Below are 17,219 nucleotides of genomic sequence, written 5' to 3' on the forward strand. Positions count from 1 at the left end.
ATCCACGCCGCCTCCTGTATCTTTCGGATAGCCCAAAGCAATCACACGATCATCGAAATATTCATTCAGGAAATTAAAGACGTCGGCCGTGCGATGTGGCCGGGCACCATCTTGCATAAACCACGAGGTGTTCGCAGTGTCGTCCAAGGCAGTTTGTACCGCCACAAATTCACGAAGAATGTCCAGATAGCGTGATGCAGTAATCGTTTCGGATCTGAAAAATGGGCCAATGATTCCTTTGGAAGAAATGGCGGCCCAGACCAGTACTTTTTGAGGATGCAGGGACGATGGGACTGCAACATGGGGCTTTTCGGTTCCCCATATGCGCCAGTTCTGTTTATTGACGAAGCCGTCCAGGTAAAAATAAGCTTCGTCAGTAAACCAAATGCCGCCCACATGCATATCGCCGTCATCAATCCTGTGCACTATATCGTTAGCGAATGTCTCTCGTGCAGCAATGGTAGCGACGCTGAGGGGTTGCCGCGTTTGAATTTTGTATGGATAGAGGTGTAAACTCTGGCGCCTGAGACGATACGTGGACGTTGGCGGCATTTGGACCGCAGCTGCAACACGGCGAACGGAAACCCGAGGCCGCTGTTGGATCACCTGCTGCACTAGGTGCGCGTTGCCCTCTGTGGTTGCCGTACGCGGTCGCCCTACCTTTCCAGCACGTTCATCCGTCACGTTCCCAGTCCGTTGAAATTTTTCAAACAGATCCTTTATTGTATCGCTTTTCGGTCCTTTGGTTACATTAAACCTCCGTTGAAAACTTCGTCTTGTTGCAACAACACTGTGTTCTAGGCGGTGGAATTCCAACACCAGAAAAATCCTCTGTTCTAAGGAATAAACCATGTTGTCTACAGCACACTTGCACGTTGTGAACAGCACACGCTTACAGTAGAAAGACGACGTACAGAATGGCGCACCCACAGACTGCGTTGTCTTCTATATCTTTCACATCACTTGCAGCGCCATCTGTTGTTGAAAATTGTAACTACTGTAATTTCGAAAGTTTGTCCGCCTGAAAATGTACTGTTGTCCCAAGCATATTGCAACAAACGGTGTATTTCTATCGCTGCTCGTTTAGTTTTTATTGCCGTTTCAAATATACCGGTCATTTTTGAAACACCCTGTATGTTCATTAGGCGGCCGTGCGGAACTTTATCGAACGCCTTCCGCAAGTCAAGAAACAGCATCAACCCGGGCTGTGGTATCTACTGCTTTCTAGATCTCGTGGGCGAAGAGGCGAACTCGGCAGATGGCTCCGTCCTCAATGCAGTGTTCTCTCCTAGATGGTCTGCAACATTTTTATTACGAAGAATATGAACGGAGGTCTTTTCAAAGTAGTAGCTGCTGGATTCTAAAACGAAATCAGTTTTTGGCTATCAAATTCTGTTTTTTTTTCTTTTTATGACACTATCATCTTGTATCGGAATCCTTGAAAACGCTGCATATTGGTTATTCTTCTGTGGCTTAGAATGATTTACAGATTTCATTGTTGAAAAATAATGTAAGTATGTACAAAGAATTGCCAGACATGACTCTCAGTTCAGAAACTAACTCCAGGAAATGAAGGTGGTGTGGTACCACTGTCGGTGAGTCAAGTTTCTACATGGAGAATCACGTTGGTTGTTGCCAATTACATCTCAGCATTGGGAGCTGACAACTGCTGTAAGTGACTGCTTGTCGTTCTCAATTCGTGGAGTTTTTGGGTTTCTGTTTCTCTTTAACTGGTCAGAGGAAATGCCTTGTAACTGTGTGAAGAGCGCAAATTATTTCTCTCGTATCTGTGAAGATACACTCTCCGAAGACCAGTTTGGATTCCGGAAAGATAGAGGAACCAGAGAAGCAATATTTGCTCTAAAACTAATAATAGAGAAACGACTAGATAAGAACCTGAAAACATACATAGCTTTCGTAGATGTAGAGAAAGCCTTTGATAATGTTAAATGGGATAAGATGTTTGAGGTACTCAAAAAAGTAGGAATAGACCATAAAGATAGAAAAATGATATGGAACCTGTACAAAAACGAGACTGCAGTTATCCGTGGACGGACAAAACAAGAAGAGGTGCAGATACGGAAAGGTGTCCGGCAAGGTTGCGCACTATCCCCTGTTATCTTTAACGTGTACATTGAAGAGGCGCTGAAAAAAGTAAGGGAAAATTCACAGACAGGTGTAGTAATTCATGGCCAACGAATAGATATGATAAGATATGCCGATGATATAGCTGTCCTGGCTGAAAGTGAAGAAGATCTTGTAGTCCTACTGAATAGAATGGATAAAGTTATGGGTGAAAAATATAATATGAGAATTAATAAAGCAAAAACAAAAGTAATGGCTTGCGACAAAGAAGATCAAGTGAAAGTCCAAGTTCATGTAGGCAATGAACTGCTTGAACAAGTTGATAAATTTACTTATCTGGAAGTGGCCGTGCGGTTAAAGGCGCTGCAGTCTGGAACCGCAAGGGACGCTACGGTCGCAGGTTCGAATCCTGCCTCGGGCATGGATGTTTGTGATGTCCTTAGGTTAGTTAGGTTTAACTAGTTCTAAGTTCTAGGGGACTAATGACCTCAGCAGTTGAGTCCCATAGTGCTCAGAGCCATTTTAACCATTTTACTTATCTGGGCAGTAATATTACCAGGGATGGAAGGAGCAGGGCAGAAGTGAGAAGCAGAATAGCTCAAGCAAAGGCTGCTTTTAACAAGAAGAAAAACATATTAACATCTAAGAGCATCAGCCTTGAAACCAGGAAAAGATTTTTGAAATCATATGTGTGGAGAGTGACATGCTATGGGTGTGAAACATGGACTCTCGGGACAGAGGAACAGCAGAAGCTAAATTCTTTTGAAATATGGTGCTATAGACGCATGCTCAAAATAAAATGGATCGACAAGGTCACAAACGAAGTGGTTCTGGAAAGAGCAGGTGAGAAGAGAAGCTTCTGGAGTTTCATTGTTAAAAGAAGAGTGCAATTTACAGGCCATCTATTAAGACATAAAGGACTCCTGAACACAATCATAGAGGGATATGTCGAGGGAAAAAGACCAAGAGGAAGACCACGACTGAGGTACATGGATCAAATCGTGAAAGATGTGGGATGTAACACCTATAAAGAAATGAAGAGAAAAGCTGAAAGACGCACAGAATGGAGACAAGCTGCCATTGTAGCTGTTGCAAACCAATCCTTGGATTGACCACTACAGAAGAAGAAGAAGATCTGTGAAGAGTTAATACAAAATCTCAAAAACTGAATTTAACCCTCTTGTAAATAAGTGCTACGAACCTTAGTTAGATTGTCAGGTTGGCGACCTGGACAGGAATTACTCCCCTACCCCCTCCCATCTCGTATTACTCTCTTGACAGGCCGATTAAGAGGATCACATCACATGCCCTTTGCCGCTCCCGTGATTGGGAGAGAACCAACTGACCAAACAGCTGACTATTATTTTTGTGTGGCAATCATCCGGAAAACAAGGAAAAATGTACAGTGTGAAATAAGGCTCGTATGTCACAGTGAAGAATTACTGACACACGTACTGGTGAGAATGGTGTAGTGAGTGAAGACGAATGTAGTGACCAATAGGCAGAAGACAGTTGGGGAGATATACACGACCACCCAAAGTTTCAAGGCCACTGCGAAGGAAATAATCCACAATTCTTATCTCATGGACATCTCAACGATTTGGTTACTGATTTAAATTTTCCGAAACAATCTTCTTCTTCTTCTTCAAGCTACGAAAGTATTTATCGTGATTGCAATGCTGTTCTTTCTGAATATCTGAGTGGAAGACGACTTAGTTTTCCGTAACGACTTGCTTAGCGCCCGCTGCTTCACTCGCGTAGACTGTATGGTATACATAGATTTTTCTCGTTAACCAAATTTTTATGTTGTTCGTATTTTGCAACACCCTCTAAACTTATGCTAGTAAGGCGACAAAAGCATCGTCTTTTCCGAATGTACTTCTGACGAATAAGCAAGTCTGGTAGCTGAAATACAAGGTTTTCGTCAATCATGTCTTTTGCTTTTATGTGCTGGTATTTCCACAGAAACTTTCATCCCCTAACACATTTTTCTTTATGTATAACGGAGAAGTAAAATATCAGTTTTCGTAGATTCAGTTTTTTTAATATAACGGAACATTTTCTTAAAAAATTGCATCCCCTATTTCACCCCCTTGGGGACTGAATTTCCAAAAATAATGAAAGACAGATTTTTTATTTCTGACAGAGAAGCCAAATACAAATTTTCATAGATTTAGTTTTGAAAATGCTTTCAGACTGAAATAATTTCATAGACCTTTTCATCCTCTATTACACTTCTTAGGGGGTTGAATTTCGAAAAATTCTGAAGATGCATTTTTTTACTTCTAACTGGGAAGACAAATACCAGTTTTCATATATGTAGCTTCAAAAATGCTTTAATAGTTTTTTTAATAATGATTTATTTTCAAAAACAATATTTCAACCACTATCTTACCCCATAAGTGGTTGAATATCCGAAGAAGCTGCAAGACGTATTTTTTAAATTTCTGACTGAGAAACCAAATACCAATTTTCGTTGTTCTAGCTTCAAAATTGTCTTAATACTGACACAGTTTCAAAAACACTTTCATCCTCTATTTCATCCCCATAGGAGAGGAATTTCGAAAAATTCTATCTTAAAGAACGACTACAGTATGAATAAACACTCTCTCCAAATTTCAAGTTTCAGCCCTTAGCTTTTTTGGCTGGTGATGATGGCCGTATTTCACCCCTTAGCTGGTGTTCCAAAAACAGCGAAACATGATTTTTTTAAATTTACCTTTAAAAATGTTTTCACGATGAAATATTTCCATAAAACATTTCCCCCTCTATTTTACCCCTTAGGGCTTGGATTTCAAAAAACAACGAAATGTGTATTTTTTTATTTCTAACATAGAAACCAAATACAATTTTTTATACATTTAGCTTCCAAAATGCTTGCATAATTAAATATTTCCATAAAAAATTCCGTTCCCCATTTCACCTCCTTAGTGGCTGAATTTCCAAAAATAGTGAAACACCTACTTTTTTTATTTCCAACCGAGAATTCAGATTCAATTTTCAATAGATTTAGCTTTAAAAATGTTTCCACAATGAAATATTTTCATAAAACATTTCATCCCCTAATTCACCCTCTTCGCTGTTGATTCAAATGGTTCAAATGGCTCTGAGCACTATGGGACTTAACATCTATGGTCATCAGTCCCCTAGAACTTAGAACTACTTAAACCTAACTAACCTAAGGACATCACACAACACCCAGTCATCACGAGGCAGAGAAAATCCCTGACCCCGCCGGGAATCGAACCCGGGACCCCGTGCTCGGGAAGCGAGAACGCTACCGCGAGACCACGAGCTGCGGACTCTGCGCTGTTGAATTTCCAAAAACACTGTAAGACGTTTATTTTTATTTATAACCGAGAAGTCAGACAGCAATTTTCATAGATGTAGCTTTAAAAATACTGTAGTAGTTCTTTAATAAAGATGTATTAAAAAAATCTTTCACCCACTACTTCACTCCCACATGGAATGAATTTCGGAAAATGCGGAAATCTTGTTTTTTTTTTATTTTCTAGCCAAGAAACCAAATACCAGTTTTCGTAGGTCTACCATCAAAGTTGCCTTAATAGCGACATATTTTCACAAAGCATTTCATCCCCTATTTAACCAGCATAGCGATGGAACATAGAGAAATCCCTTCTTAAACTAAGACTACAGTGTAAGATCAGCACCCTCTGCAAATTTTAAGTTTCTGTCCTTAATGGTTTGGTCTGGGCGATGATGAGTCAGTCAGTCAAGACACTGCCTTTTATATAAAGAGATAGCAAGTCCGTTATGGAGACTCTTGACCATGATTTCAGTATGAGTGAGTGACGCTTGTTCACATATTTCATATTTCAGCAAAGTTCGTCTGAACGTAATACTTTCCTCTCTCTACAACTCTCTCTCACTCACGCACGCACGCACGCACACACACAAACACACACACACACACACACACACACACACACACACACACACACACACGTCCCACCATTACCAACCTGACAAATCCTTGATGTTCCAGAATGTCTCTTGTCACACGATCCCATCTTTTAGTCAGGTTGCAATAAATACTAGGACTATTCGGAAAGTAAGTTCCAATTGATCGCGAAATGGAAACCACTGTGACAATCAGAATTATTTTATCTGCAACAGTTAGCTACTGATTCCAGCCACTGCTCTACATAGTCACCACTCCGACTTAGACATTTGTCGTAGCGTTGTACCAACTTTCCAATACCCTCGTCATAGAAGGCAGCCGCCTGTGCTTCCCGCCAATTCTCTACGCTCATCTATAGCACGTTGTCTGTGCGAAAACGTTGTCTTCATAGCCAGTAGTTAATGTGAGCGGAGACGAAACACAGAGGGAGCCAATTACCGGCTGCAGTGCGGGTGACCAAACACTTTCCATCGAAAACGCTGCACGAGCATTTTCATTGCCTCAGCAGTTTGCAACCGAGAATTGTCACGAAGTAGGAACCGTATGACAGTTCTAATGTGGGCTGCATAATGTCAGGCGAAATCTCTCACCAGGACCTCATATTTGGCGGGAGACACTATCTTCTACGCATCTTTATGTGCTCATCATGCGCTCAGAACTGAAAGAGCGAAATGTTGCAACCGACAGGCATACTAGAGACACTGGCTAACACATTTGTACAAAGCTTTATTAGATTTTCCCAGTGGCTCCATGTCTTGACTGATCGGAACTTACTTTCCGAATATTCCTCGTATATTTTTTCCCCAGTTTTGTTCAGTGCCACTTCATCATTTACTCGATCTTTCCACCTAATACTCAGCATTCTTCGGCTAAACTACATACCAAAAGCTTCTTTTCCCTTCTAGTCTGTTTGTCGTTCCCGTTTCACGTCTGTACAAGTTCACACTATAGACAAATAACTTCTTGTTTTCAGAAACGCTTTCCTTGCTATCCCCAGTCTGCATTTGATAACACTTCTGCTTCGACCAGAAACAGTTACTTTGCTGCCCAAGCAACAAAACTCATCTACTACTGTTAGTTTCCATCTCCGAAACTATCCCCCAGCATCGTCTGATTTAATTCGACTAAATTCCACTATCGTTGATTTAATTTTCTTGAAGTTCATCTCATAACCTTTTATAAACACACTATCCATCCCGATCAACTACTTTTGCAAGTCTCTTGACGTATCTGACAGAATTACAAAACGATCGACAAATTTCGAAGTTTTTATTACTTATAACTGAAGTTTAATTCACTTTCCAAATTTTTTTACTCCTTTACTGTTTTCTCAATGTACACATTAAATATCGGGGTTAGACTACAACCCTTCTCACTACTGCTTCTCTTTCATATCCTTTGACTCCTACAACTGCGATCTAATTTCTGTACAAGTTGTAGATAACTTTTCGCCCTCTCTTTTCTGTCCCTGCTATTTTAAGAATTTTAAAGAGTGGAGTCCAGTTGGCATTGTAATTAGCATTTGTAAATCTACGAATGCTATAAAGGTAGGTTTGCCCTTCTATCCTCTAAGTCGTGCGGTCTGTAGTGACTCATGCGTTCCTGGGTTTCTATACCCACTTCTACATTGATACTTCACAAGCCACCAGACATTTCCTTTCCTGTTCCACTCTCAAATAGAGCGAGGGAAAAACGACTATCTATATGCCTCCGTATGAACTTAAATTTCTCGAATCTTATCTTCGTAGTTCTTAAGCGCAATGTATGTCGTCGGCAGTACAATCGTTTGGCAGTCAGCTTCAAATGCCAAATCCCTAAATTTTCTCAACAGCGTTTCCCGAAAAGAGTGTCGCCTTCCCTGCAGCGATTTCCATTTGAGTTCCCGCGGCAGACGTAACACTTACGTGTTGTTGTGACCTACCCGTAATAAATATAGCAGTTCGCCTCTGCATTGCTCCGCTGTCTTCCTTCAATCCTACCTGGTACGGATCCCAAACACTCGAGCAGTACTCAAGAATACGTCGCACCACCGTCCTATATGCGGTCTCCTTTACAGGTGAAGGATTCTTTCCGAAAATTTTCACAGTAAACCGAAATCGACCATTTGCATTCCCTACCACAGTACTAACATGTCCAAACGAACTTTGAATCGTAATCGGTATAACACAGGCACTGCAATATCGCATTTATCCGCCAACACCCGGCAAGCGACTTTCAAGTAAAATGTATCACCTGTACGGGAATATACATAATGGATGTACGATTACAGTTTTTAGTTGCATGGTTGACGACATATAGAAGTTTGAGTCTTTGAAGTACAGTGTACCGTAAGTACGGGAATATACATAATGGGTGTCCGAGTACAGGTTGTAGAAGCCAAATAGTAAGGAGATCGCTCACGATAAACGGCAAATCCGGGCAAGAGTTCCAGTCCGACACAAATTTTCACTGTCGGCATTCCATTCTACAGCTGATGGTTGTCCATACTCGCAATTGCTATAGTCGCCGCAGTGCCTGTTCCTTTGGACAAGCATGCATGTGCAAACGAACTTTGCATCGGATTTGGAATAACACAGGCAATGCAATATCTTATTACAGTAAAGCGTGTAACACCAAAATCCATATTCTCTACTCTTACCTCATAACTTAAAGGTACATCTGTATAACAATGCTCTTTGATGTAACATCTGAATGAATGTTTTATACCTGGATTTATTATCATTTATGTAATTGTAATTAATCTATGAATGTAACTTTGAAAGTAATATTCTGTGAAAGAATAGAACACTTAAAACTTTACCTGTAATTCTGATTCATGCGTATGGCAATTACAATTTTAACGATTTAAAACTTAGAGGGAAGTCCCACCGCAACGAAACTGACTTGGCGGGAACAGAAAAGATGGATCTGGTGGTCTAACTGCAAGGGCCCTTTCTGGCAAGAGTCGATCAGCGGATAGCATGCAAAGTGTTTGCATCTTGTGAGTGCAATGAGGCAAGAATAGCAGCAAGATTATTTTATATAGCCTCGAATGTGGAAGAAATTGGGCTCATTATTCATAGCATACATTGGTTACCTCTGAAATACGAAAATAAGACGCCAAAAAGAGAATTTTCTGAGCTTGTTATACAGCCATGGATACTTTTGCTGCCTTTTTTGAATAAACGCAGTAGATCGACACTGTCACACCCTATAACTGCAAGGACCAATTAAGGATTTTAATATCCAATAATAATTTTTTGTTCTGTAAACTTCATGTTGAGTAATTATATTTTTTCCCTTAATCATTTACCTAGACAGGATCCTACCCCAAGTGCTACGATATTTCCGAATATTCTGTTTTATTGAACTGAAAAGCAGTTGTCTTTTTTCACTATAACTAATTAACTTCGCGTAGTAGTAAATTTCGTAATTATTCAGTGGGTCAAATGCTTGAAGTAGTCCAGTTATTTTCATAAAAGGATAATTAAAGTTTCAAAAAGAACAATCGCAAACCGATGATATAAAGTGTTTTAGTTCAATGTTGTTCTTATTGAAATCCGAGTACATTATTAAAGTTACATGAATAAAATTGGGATCAATCAGAATAGTTTACTAGCTACTAAACTTGTTTACGAGAACCGTGTAACCTTTGCACAGACATCTGTCTGATGCCACGAAAATCCAGAAACATACCAAGGACTTCTTAAATCCATGCCACAAAGAATGGCTAGTGTATTGCGTTACAAAAGTGAACCAACGCGTTAAAAGGAGGTGCTCATAATATTTTGGCTCATCAGTGTACGTTCAGTACTTTGACTTGCTTTTTATACACTTGAAGGCGACGTGTTTAATTCAAGCAACAGGTTATTCCTGTGATCGTAACGTTCTTTTAAACATTTTTTGGGAAAAAGAAAGAAAGGTCAAATAATTTGTATAAAAATAAGAACTAAAACAGAATAGAGAAACATTTTGTTGTGACTACGGGAGGCTTCATCGTCCGGCCACGGCTGTGGTTCTTTGATTGTTCGACGAGGTGGCACATTAAACTAGAACACATGAAACATTAATTCATTTTGTTACATAAATGGACAAAAGATGTACTTAACTTTGACACATTTGTTTGCCGAAGAAGTACTGGATAATTTACAACTGTCACGGACTAGCAAAGTGTCACCTGAAACACTAAATATAAAACTGTTCTCTTGCTGTAGAATGTTCCACATTTAAATGAACAAGTCAATCAGAAACTTTTAACTATCACGTTCTTCCTGCACTATGATAATGTGTCCTCGGATGAAGCCACGAACTGAGGTAGAAGAGCTCTTGCCTTGCCAGTGCGACACTATATTGACCTCAGTGTGAGGGCGCTGCTATGCTGAGGCTGACGGGGCGGGGGGGGGGGGGGGGGGGCGGGGCGGGGGTGGTCTTCAGGAGCGTCTCCCATACGTCATTGTCTCTCTAATGACTGTGGTATCGATTCACGTTGCCAACTTTGGTACAGCAATGCGATTTCTGTACGATGCGACACATTTGAGGTACCTTCGAATGATCCTTCAAATCAAGTACAGCAAATGGGGTGCTGATTAAGAATTTAAAGTTCAATGTTTAACTTAGAATTTTAACGTACTAGAGGATACTTATTTGGGGCGTTATGCAGACTGTGCAGTCTGCTGCTTTGAGGGTACTACTGGTATGGACAGCCAAGCTGCTAAATATTTTACTGATAGAGTTACTATAGCTACACAAAACACAACATTTTCATTCTTCACCTCATTTGCATCATTCAAAGGTGTGTCAAATGTTTCTACAATCTATTTTATTTCTTACTTTTAGCCATATCGTTCTACAAAACATCTGACATCGTTTTTCCAAATTTTTCAACAAAACATTAGATCGTATTTTTCCTTTCTTCTAATTTTCAAGTTTTATTTAGAAATCAGCAGTTTATCAAGTATTTCATTTTTCGGATAAATAACTAATTAACTTTCTCTTAATTACCCTAATTGATTTCAAGCTACAAAATATTTTTTTTTGTGGCACTAGACTGATTCTGGTCAATTTGATACCCAATGTGTCCATTTCTGAGTCTTCGTTTGATTATGAAAATTGGAATAAAAATCCATTGTGTCTGTTGTAGGGAGTCTTGTTTTCGCTCCACTCAAATAGAAGTTAGGAACTTAAATAGTGGCAACAGTGCTGTGGAGACACAATGCAATGGAATCTACTATTGTCGCTGATAGCACACGTTGTTGACATGCCTAGCTTACCTCCGAGCAAATGGACTCTCCCGTCCCACGTCACCGACGTGCGCACAATCCAGAGAAACACAGCCACTTGTGAGCGAGCGGTCTAACGTAGCGGTGTCACTATGTTTTCGAAACAGGAACATCGGAGTTGAATCAAGATTGAATGTGCCAGAGGTCGTACAGCACGACAGTGTCATCAAGGTCTTCAAGAGGCGTGCGGGGAAACGGCATTGCCGTACATAACAGTGGCACGTTGGGTAAAAGCCTTCAACGAAGGTCGGCAAACTGAGGCAGACATGCATCGGGCAGGTCGTCCTAGCGTCTCTGAAGAAGCAGTGCGTGCTGTTGCCGCGTTAGTGGAAAGTGATCGACGCCATACAATTCGTGAGCTCGCCCACGAAACAGAATTAGCGCATACGACCATGCTTCGTATCCTGAAGGAACGCCCGGGCATGAGAAAAATTGCACCATGATGGGTTCCGCATGACTTGACGGAAATGCAGAAATGGATGCGTTACGACGCTGCTCAGACGCACTTGGAGCGCTAAGAGCGCGAAGGAGAGGCTTTCTTACACCATATCGTAACACTGGATGAGACATGGGCCACATCGTACGAGCCAAAACTGAAACGCCAATCCAACGAATGGCGTCATTATGGGTCGTCGCGAAAGTCGAAAGAGCGTCAGAGCCCCAGTATATTGAAAGTTATGGTGATTCTCGTGTACGATTGTGTTGGTGTTATCCTAACGCATACGTTCGTCCACGGCAGACCGTCAGTACACAGTATTACTGTTCATTTTTGAAGCATCACCTGCGACCAGCTTTGCGAAAGAAGCTGCGACACTTTCTGCGCAACTCACTCATCATTTTGCACGCAATGCGCGGGCGCATACAGCGCAAGCTGTGGCTGGTCTGGTCGGTCGATGGGACTGGGAAGTACTGTACCATCCACCATACTCCTCGGACTTATGTCCCTGTGACTTTGATTTGATTCGGAAGATGAAGGAACCACTTCGTGGCATTCGCTTCACAACTGTTCCAGAGATTCGACAGGCAGTAGACCACTCCATTCGCACCATCAACAGAACAGGCTGTGCTAACGGTATACTACGACTTCCACATCACTGGCAACGGGTTCTACACAACGCTGGTGGCTACTTTGAAGGACAGTGACAGGTGCAAACATGTATCGGTTGTAAATAAATAGTTACCACTATTTAAGTTCCAACCCTTTTATTTGTTTACAGTTAAATATCACAGAAGCCCAATTTGCCATACGCAAAGTAGCTAGATGTTGAAGAGAAGGACATTTTTCCTCAAATGCCTATATTACATTTTATTGAGTTACCCTCACTACTTACAAGCAAATTAATTTTTTTTTTTTTTTTTTTTTTGCAAAATTAGACCTGACTATCGTCAAATTGATACCCCTTTTGTCCATTTCTGACACTTCATTTGAGAATGGATATATGAATTATATAATTGCTTCATGCAAAAGTACACATCCCGCTGCTCAATTTGATAACCCGTTTGTCCATTTCCGAATCCTCGTTTCGCTAGGAGAATTCAGACGAAAACGCATTGCGTGATTTTTGACCATAAAAAGGCAATTAATTGTGGCGGGTCACCTGTGCTTGGTACCAACGCTGCCGACCCTGGGGTCCCGCTGGCAGTAGTCGGGCGACTTGGTGACGTAGATGAGGTCGTGGTGCGAGAAGGGGGCGCGCGCGGCGGCGGCGGGGGCGGCCTGGGGCGCGGGGGCGGGCAGGAGGCGGCGGCCCGCGCCCACGCGCCGGCTCACCACCTCGGCGGCGACGGCGAAGCGCCGCTTCAGGCGCTCCCCCACGTCAGCCAGCGGCGGCAGCGCGCGCCAGCATGTCTTGATGTTGCACGAGCCCGACACGCCGTGGCACTTGCACTGCGTCTGCACGCTCGCCTCCACCGCCTGCGGCAGCCAGCGCGCACCACCACGTTACAGAAACCAGCAGGAACAGTGCGGTTATCTTATGTTCAATGGAATACACTCGAATTACATCAGGTGACGCCGAGGGAAGTAAGAGGGACGTTCAATAAGTAACGCAACACATTTATTTCTGGAAGTACACTACTGGCCATTAAAATTGCTACACCACGAAGAAAACGTGCTACAGACGCGAAATTTAACCGGCAGGAAGAAGATGCTGTGATATGCAAATGATTAGCTTTTCAGAGCCGGTGGTGACACCTAAAACGTGCTGACATGAGGAAAGTTTCCAACCGATTTCTCATATATAAACAGCAGTTGACCGGCGTTGCCTGGTGAAACGTTGTTGTGGTGCCTCGTGTAAGGAGGAGAAATGCGTACCATCACGTTTCCGACTTTGATAAAGGTCGGATTGTAGACTATCGCGATTGCGGTTTTGCGTATCGCGACATTGCTGCTCGCGTTGGTCGAGATCCGATGACTGTTAGCAGAATATGGAATCGGTGGGTTCAGGAGGGTAATACGGAACGCCGTGCTGGATCCCAACGGCCTCGTATCACTAGCAGCCGAGATGACAGGCATCTTAGCCGCATGGCTGTAACGGATCGTGCAGCCACGTCTCGATCCCTGAGTCAACAGATGGGGACGTTTGCAAGACAACAACCATCTGCACGAACAGTTCGACAGCGTTTGCAGCAGCATGGACTATCAGCTCGGAGACCATGGCTGCGGTTACCCTTGACGCTGCATCATGGACAGGAGCGCCTGCGATGGTGTACTCAACGACGAACTTGGGCGCACGAATGCAAAATGTCATGTTTTCTGATGAATCCAGGTTCTGTTTACAGTATCGTGATAGTCGCATCCTTGTTTGGCGACATCGCGGTGAACGCACATTGGAAGCGTGTATTCGTCATCGCCATAGTGGCGTATCACCCGGCGTGATGGTATGGGGTGCCATTGGTTACACGTCTCGGTCACCTGTTGTTCGCTTTGACGGCACTTTGAACAGTGGACGTTACATTTCAGATGTGTTACGACCCGTGGCTCTACCCTTCATTCGAGCCCTGCGAAACGCTACATTTCAGCAAGATAATGCACGACCGCATGTTGAAGATCCTGTACGGACCTTTCTGGATACAGTAAATGGTCGACTGCTGTCCTGACCAGCACATTCTCCAGATCTCTCACCAATTGAAAACGTTTGCTCGATGGTGGCCGAGCAACTGGCTCGTCACAATACGCCAGTCACTACTCTTGATGAACTGTGGTATCGTGTTGAAGCTGCATGGGCAACTGTACCTGCACACGCCATCCAAGCTCTGTTTGACTCAATGCCCAGGCGTATCAAGGCCGTTATTATGGCCAGAGGTCGTTGTTCTGGGTACTGATTTCTCAGGATCTATGCACCCAAATTGCGTGAAATTGTAATAACATGTCAGTTCCAGTATAATATATTTGTCCAATGAATACCCGTTTATCATCTGCATTTCTTATTGGTTTAGCAGTTTTAATGGCCACTAGTGTAGGTTGGTTTTATTCAGGATTCCAATACACCACGTTATTCCTCACTCTTTTGGCTACAAAACCCTATTTTTCACATTCTCTCAGTTCAGTCTGCTTACGTCACCTTACTGGGAGGGTGATTATGTCGGCATGGTACCACTCCACCGGTCGACGTCGGAGCCAACGTCTTGCTGGATCAATAATCTCCACATCATCCACGTGCTTTCCGTGGAGTGCATTCTTTATTAGGCTAAACACGTAGAAGTCGGAACGTGTGAGATCCTGGTTGTAGAGTGGGCGAGGAAGAACAGTCAGTGACGTTTTGTGAGCTTATCTCGAGTACGCAACTTGGGTGAGACCTTGCGCTGAGCATGGACCCTTCAGAGTCCCAGAAGACCGTCGCTATAACTTTACCAGCTGAGGACGCGGCTTTGAACTTTTTCTTTGCAGGGGAGGTAGTGTGGCGCTTTCTGTGGATAGCAGTGTTGTTTGCGGTTCGAAGTGAACGAAACTTTCATGGTCTATGACGGTGTTGCACAAAAAATTGTTACTATGAGCTTCGTAACGCGCAAGCAATTCCGCATGGATGGTCCTTCGATGCTCATTACGGTCTCCTGTTAGGTGGCAACGAACACAGCGGGCACAAGGCTTTGAGTACCCAACTGGGGAACGAGTCTGTCAGCACTACCAACAGAGACGTCCAGTTGTGCAGCGAGGTGTTTCGTTGTGATCCGTCTGTCACCTCAAGTGAGAGTGTCCGCGCGTTTCAACAGTGCAGGAGTGTCAGCTGTGCGCGGCCGGCCGGCACGCGGGACATCGGACAGCTTTGGGCGACCTTGTTGCGATGATGTCAGACGATTTATTGGTTTTGTTCACTTCAGGTCTCCGTAGACATTCTGAAAGCACCTATGAATATCTGCGATGCTCTGGTCTTCTGCTAAAAGAAACTCAATGACAGCTCTCTGCTTGGAAGGCACCTCCGTTACAGACGAAATTTTGAAGGCTACGTGTATCGCTGCCGCCTTCATGAAACTGTAGGAGCTGAAGCGGGAATATTTCACGACGTTTCACAACAAATTCTGCACTTTTGAGCCGAAATTGGCGGAGAAAATAAATGTGTTGCATTACTTATTGAACGACCCGCATAGAATAGGAAATGAGACGCTATAACTAGGAGATGAGGTATGCTATTTGGGTGGGGGTGGGGAGGGCGAGGGGAGGCAAACTGAAGCTGGCCGAAGTAGAGACGATATAAAATATCGATTGGAAACACCAAGAACAGAAATCTGATAGCATCGAATATAAATTCATGTGGTAGGAAGTCTTTTCTGTAGGTATTCGTATGTAGCGTTGTCTTGTATGAAAGTAAAACGTGGACGATAACCAGTTCAGGCAGGAAGAGAAAGGAAGCTTTTGAAATGTTCTGCTACAGAAGAATACTAACGAGGAGGAACTGGAAAAAAAAAGAAATTTGTGGCGCACCTGGACTAAAAGAAAGTGTCGGCTGATGCGACACATGCTTAGACATCACTTTAGCACTGGAGGGAAGTGTAGACGGTAAAATTTGTAGAGGTAGTCCAAGAAATGAATACATTGAGCAGTTTAAAATGCAGTAGTTATTCAGAGACGAAGATGTTTGTAAGGACAGAGTAGCACAGAGAATCACATCAAACCTGTCTCTGGACTGAAGACCACAACAACAACAAACTCTAGCTTACATTCATCTGATGATGCTATTCCAAAACTAAAGTTGGTAGGAAGGTAAGAGTTTAAGTGGACTCGGGGAAGACCAATTCTAGGTGGGAGGAAGGACTGCAAAAATACCTGGAATAGCTAGGATTCACAGGAAACTGAAAGGTAGCTGCACATCATAGGACGGAAAGTCATCGAGTAAAACAGAAGTAATATCCGGCGTTCCCCAAGGAAGTGTTATAGGCCCTCTATTGTTCCTAATCTATGTTAACGACATAGGAGACAATCTGAGTAGCCCTCTTACATTATTTGCAGATGATGCTGCCATTTGCCGTCTTGTAAAGTGATCAGATGATCAAAATGAAATCCAAAAAGATTGTGATAAGGTATCTGTGTGGTGAGAAAAGTGGCAAATGCCCCTGAATAAAGAAACGTGTGAAGTTATTCTCATGAGTACTAAAAGAAATTAGCTAAATTTCGATTACGCGATAAGTCACACAAATCCGAAGGCTGTAAATTCAACTAAATACTTAGGGATTACAATTACAAATAACGATCACATATATAATGTTGTGGGCAGAGTAAACCAAAGACTGCGATTCATTGGCAAAACACTTAGAAGGTGCAACAGATCTACTAAAGAGACTGCTTACACTACACTTGTCCGCCCTATTCTGGAGTATTGCTGTGCGGTGTGGGATCCGCATCGGATAAGACTGACGGATGACATCGAAAAAGTACAAAGAAGGGCAGCTCGTTTTGTATTATGGCGAAACAGGGGAGATAGTGTCACAGACATGTTACGTTAATTGGAGTGGCAATC

At 42.7% G+C, this 17,219-nt stretch overlaps 1 protein-coding gene across 1 annotated transcript in view; it reads right to left on the reverse strand.

Moving 5' to 3' along the window:
• Positions 1-17,219, reverse strand: part of LOC126235396 (protein Wnt-11b-2-like) — a 240,056-nt gene that overhangs the window by 99,833 nt on the left and 123,004 nt on the right. Inside the window, exon 5 of the mRNA XM_049944118.1 lies at positions 12,864-13,180. Coding sequence (XP_049800075.1) covers positions 12,864-13,180 — 317 coding nt within the window. The remainder of the gene's footprint in view (positions 1-12,863; positions 13,181-17,219) is intronic.

The sequence above is a fragment of the Schistocerca nitens genome, chromosome 2, assembly GCF_023898315.1.
Source record: "Schistocerca nitens isolate TAMUIC-IGC-003100 chromosome 2, iqSchNite1.1, whole genome shotgun sequence".
NCBI lineage: Eukaryota > Metazoa > Arthropoda > Insecta > Orthoptera > Acrididae > Schistocerca > Schistocerca nitens.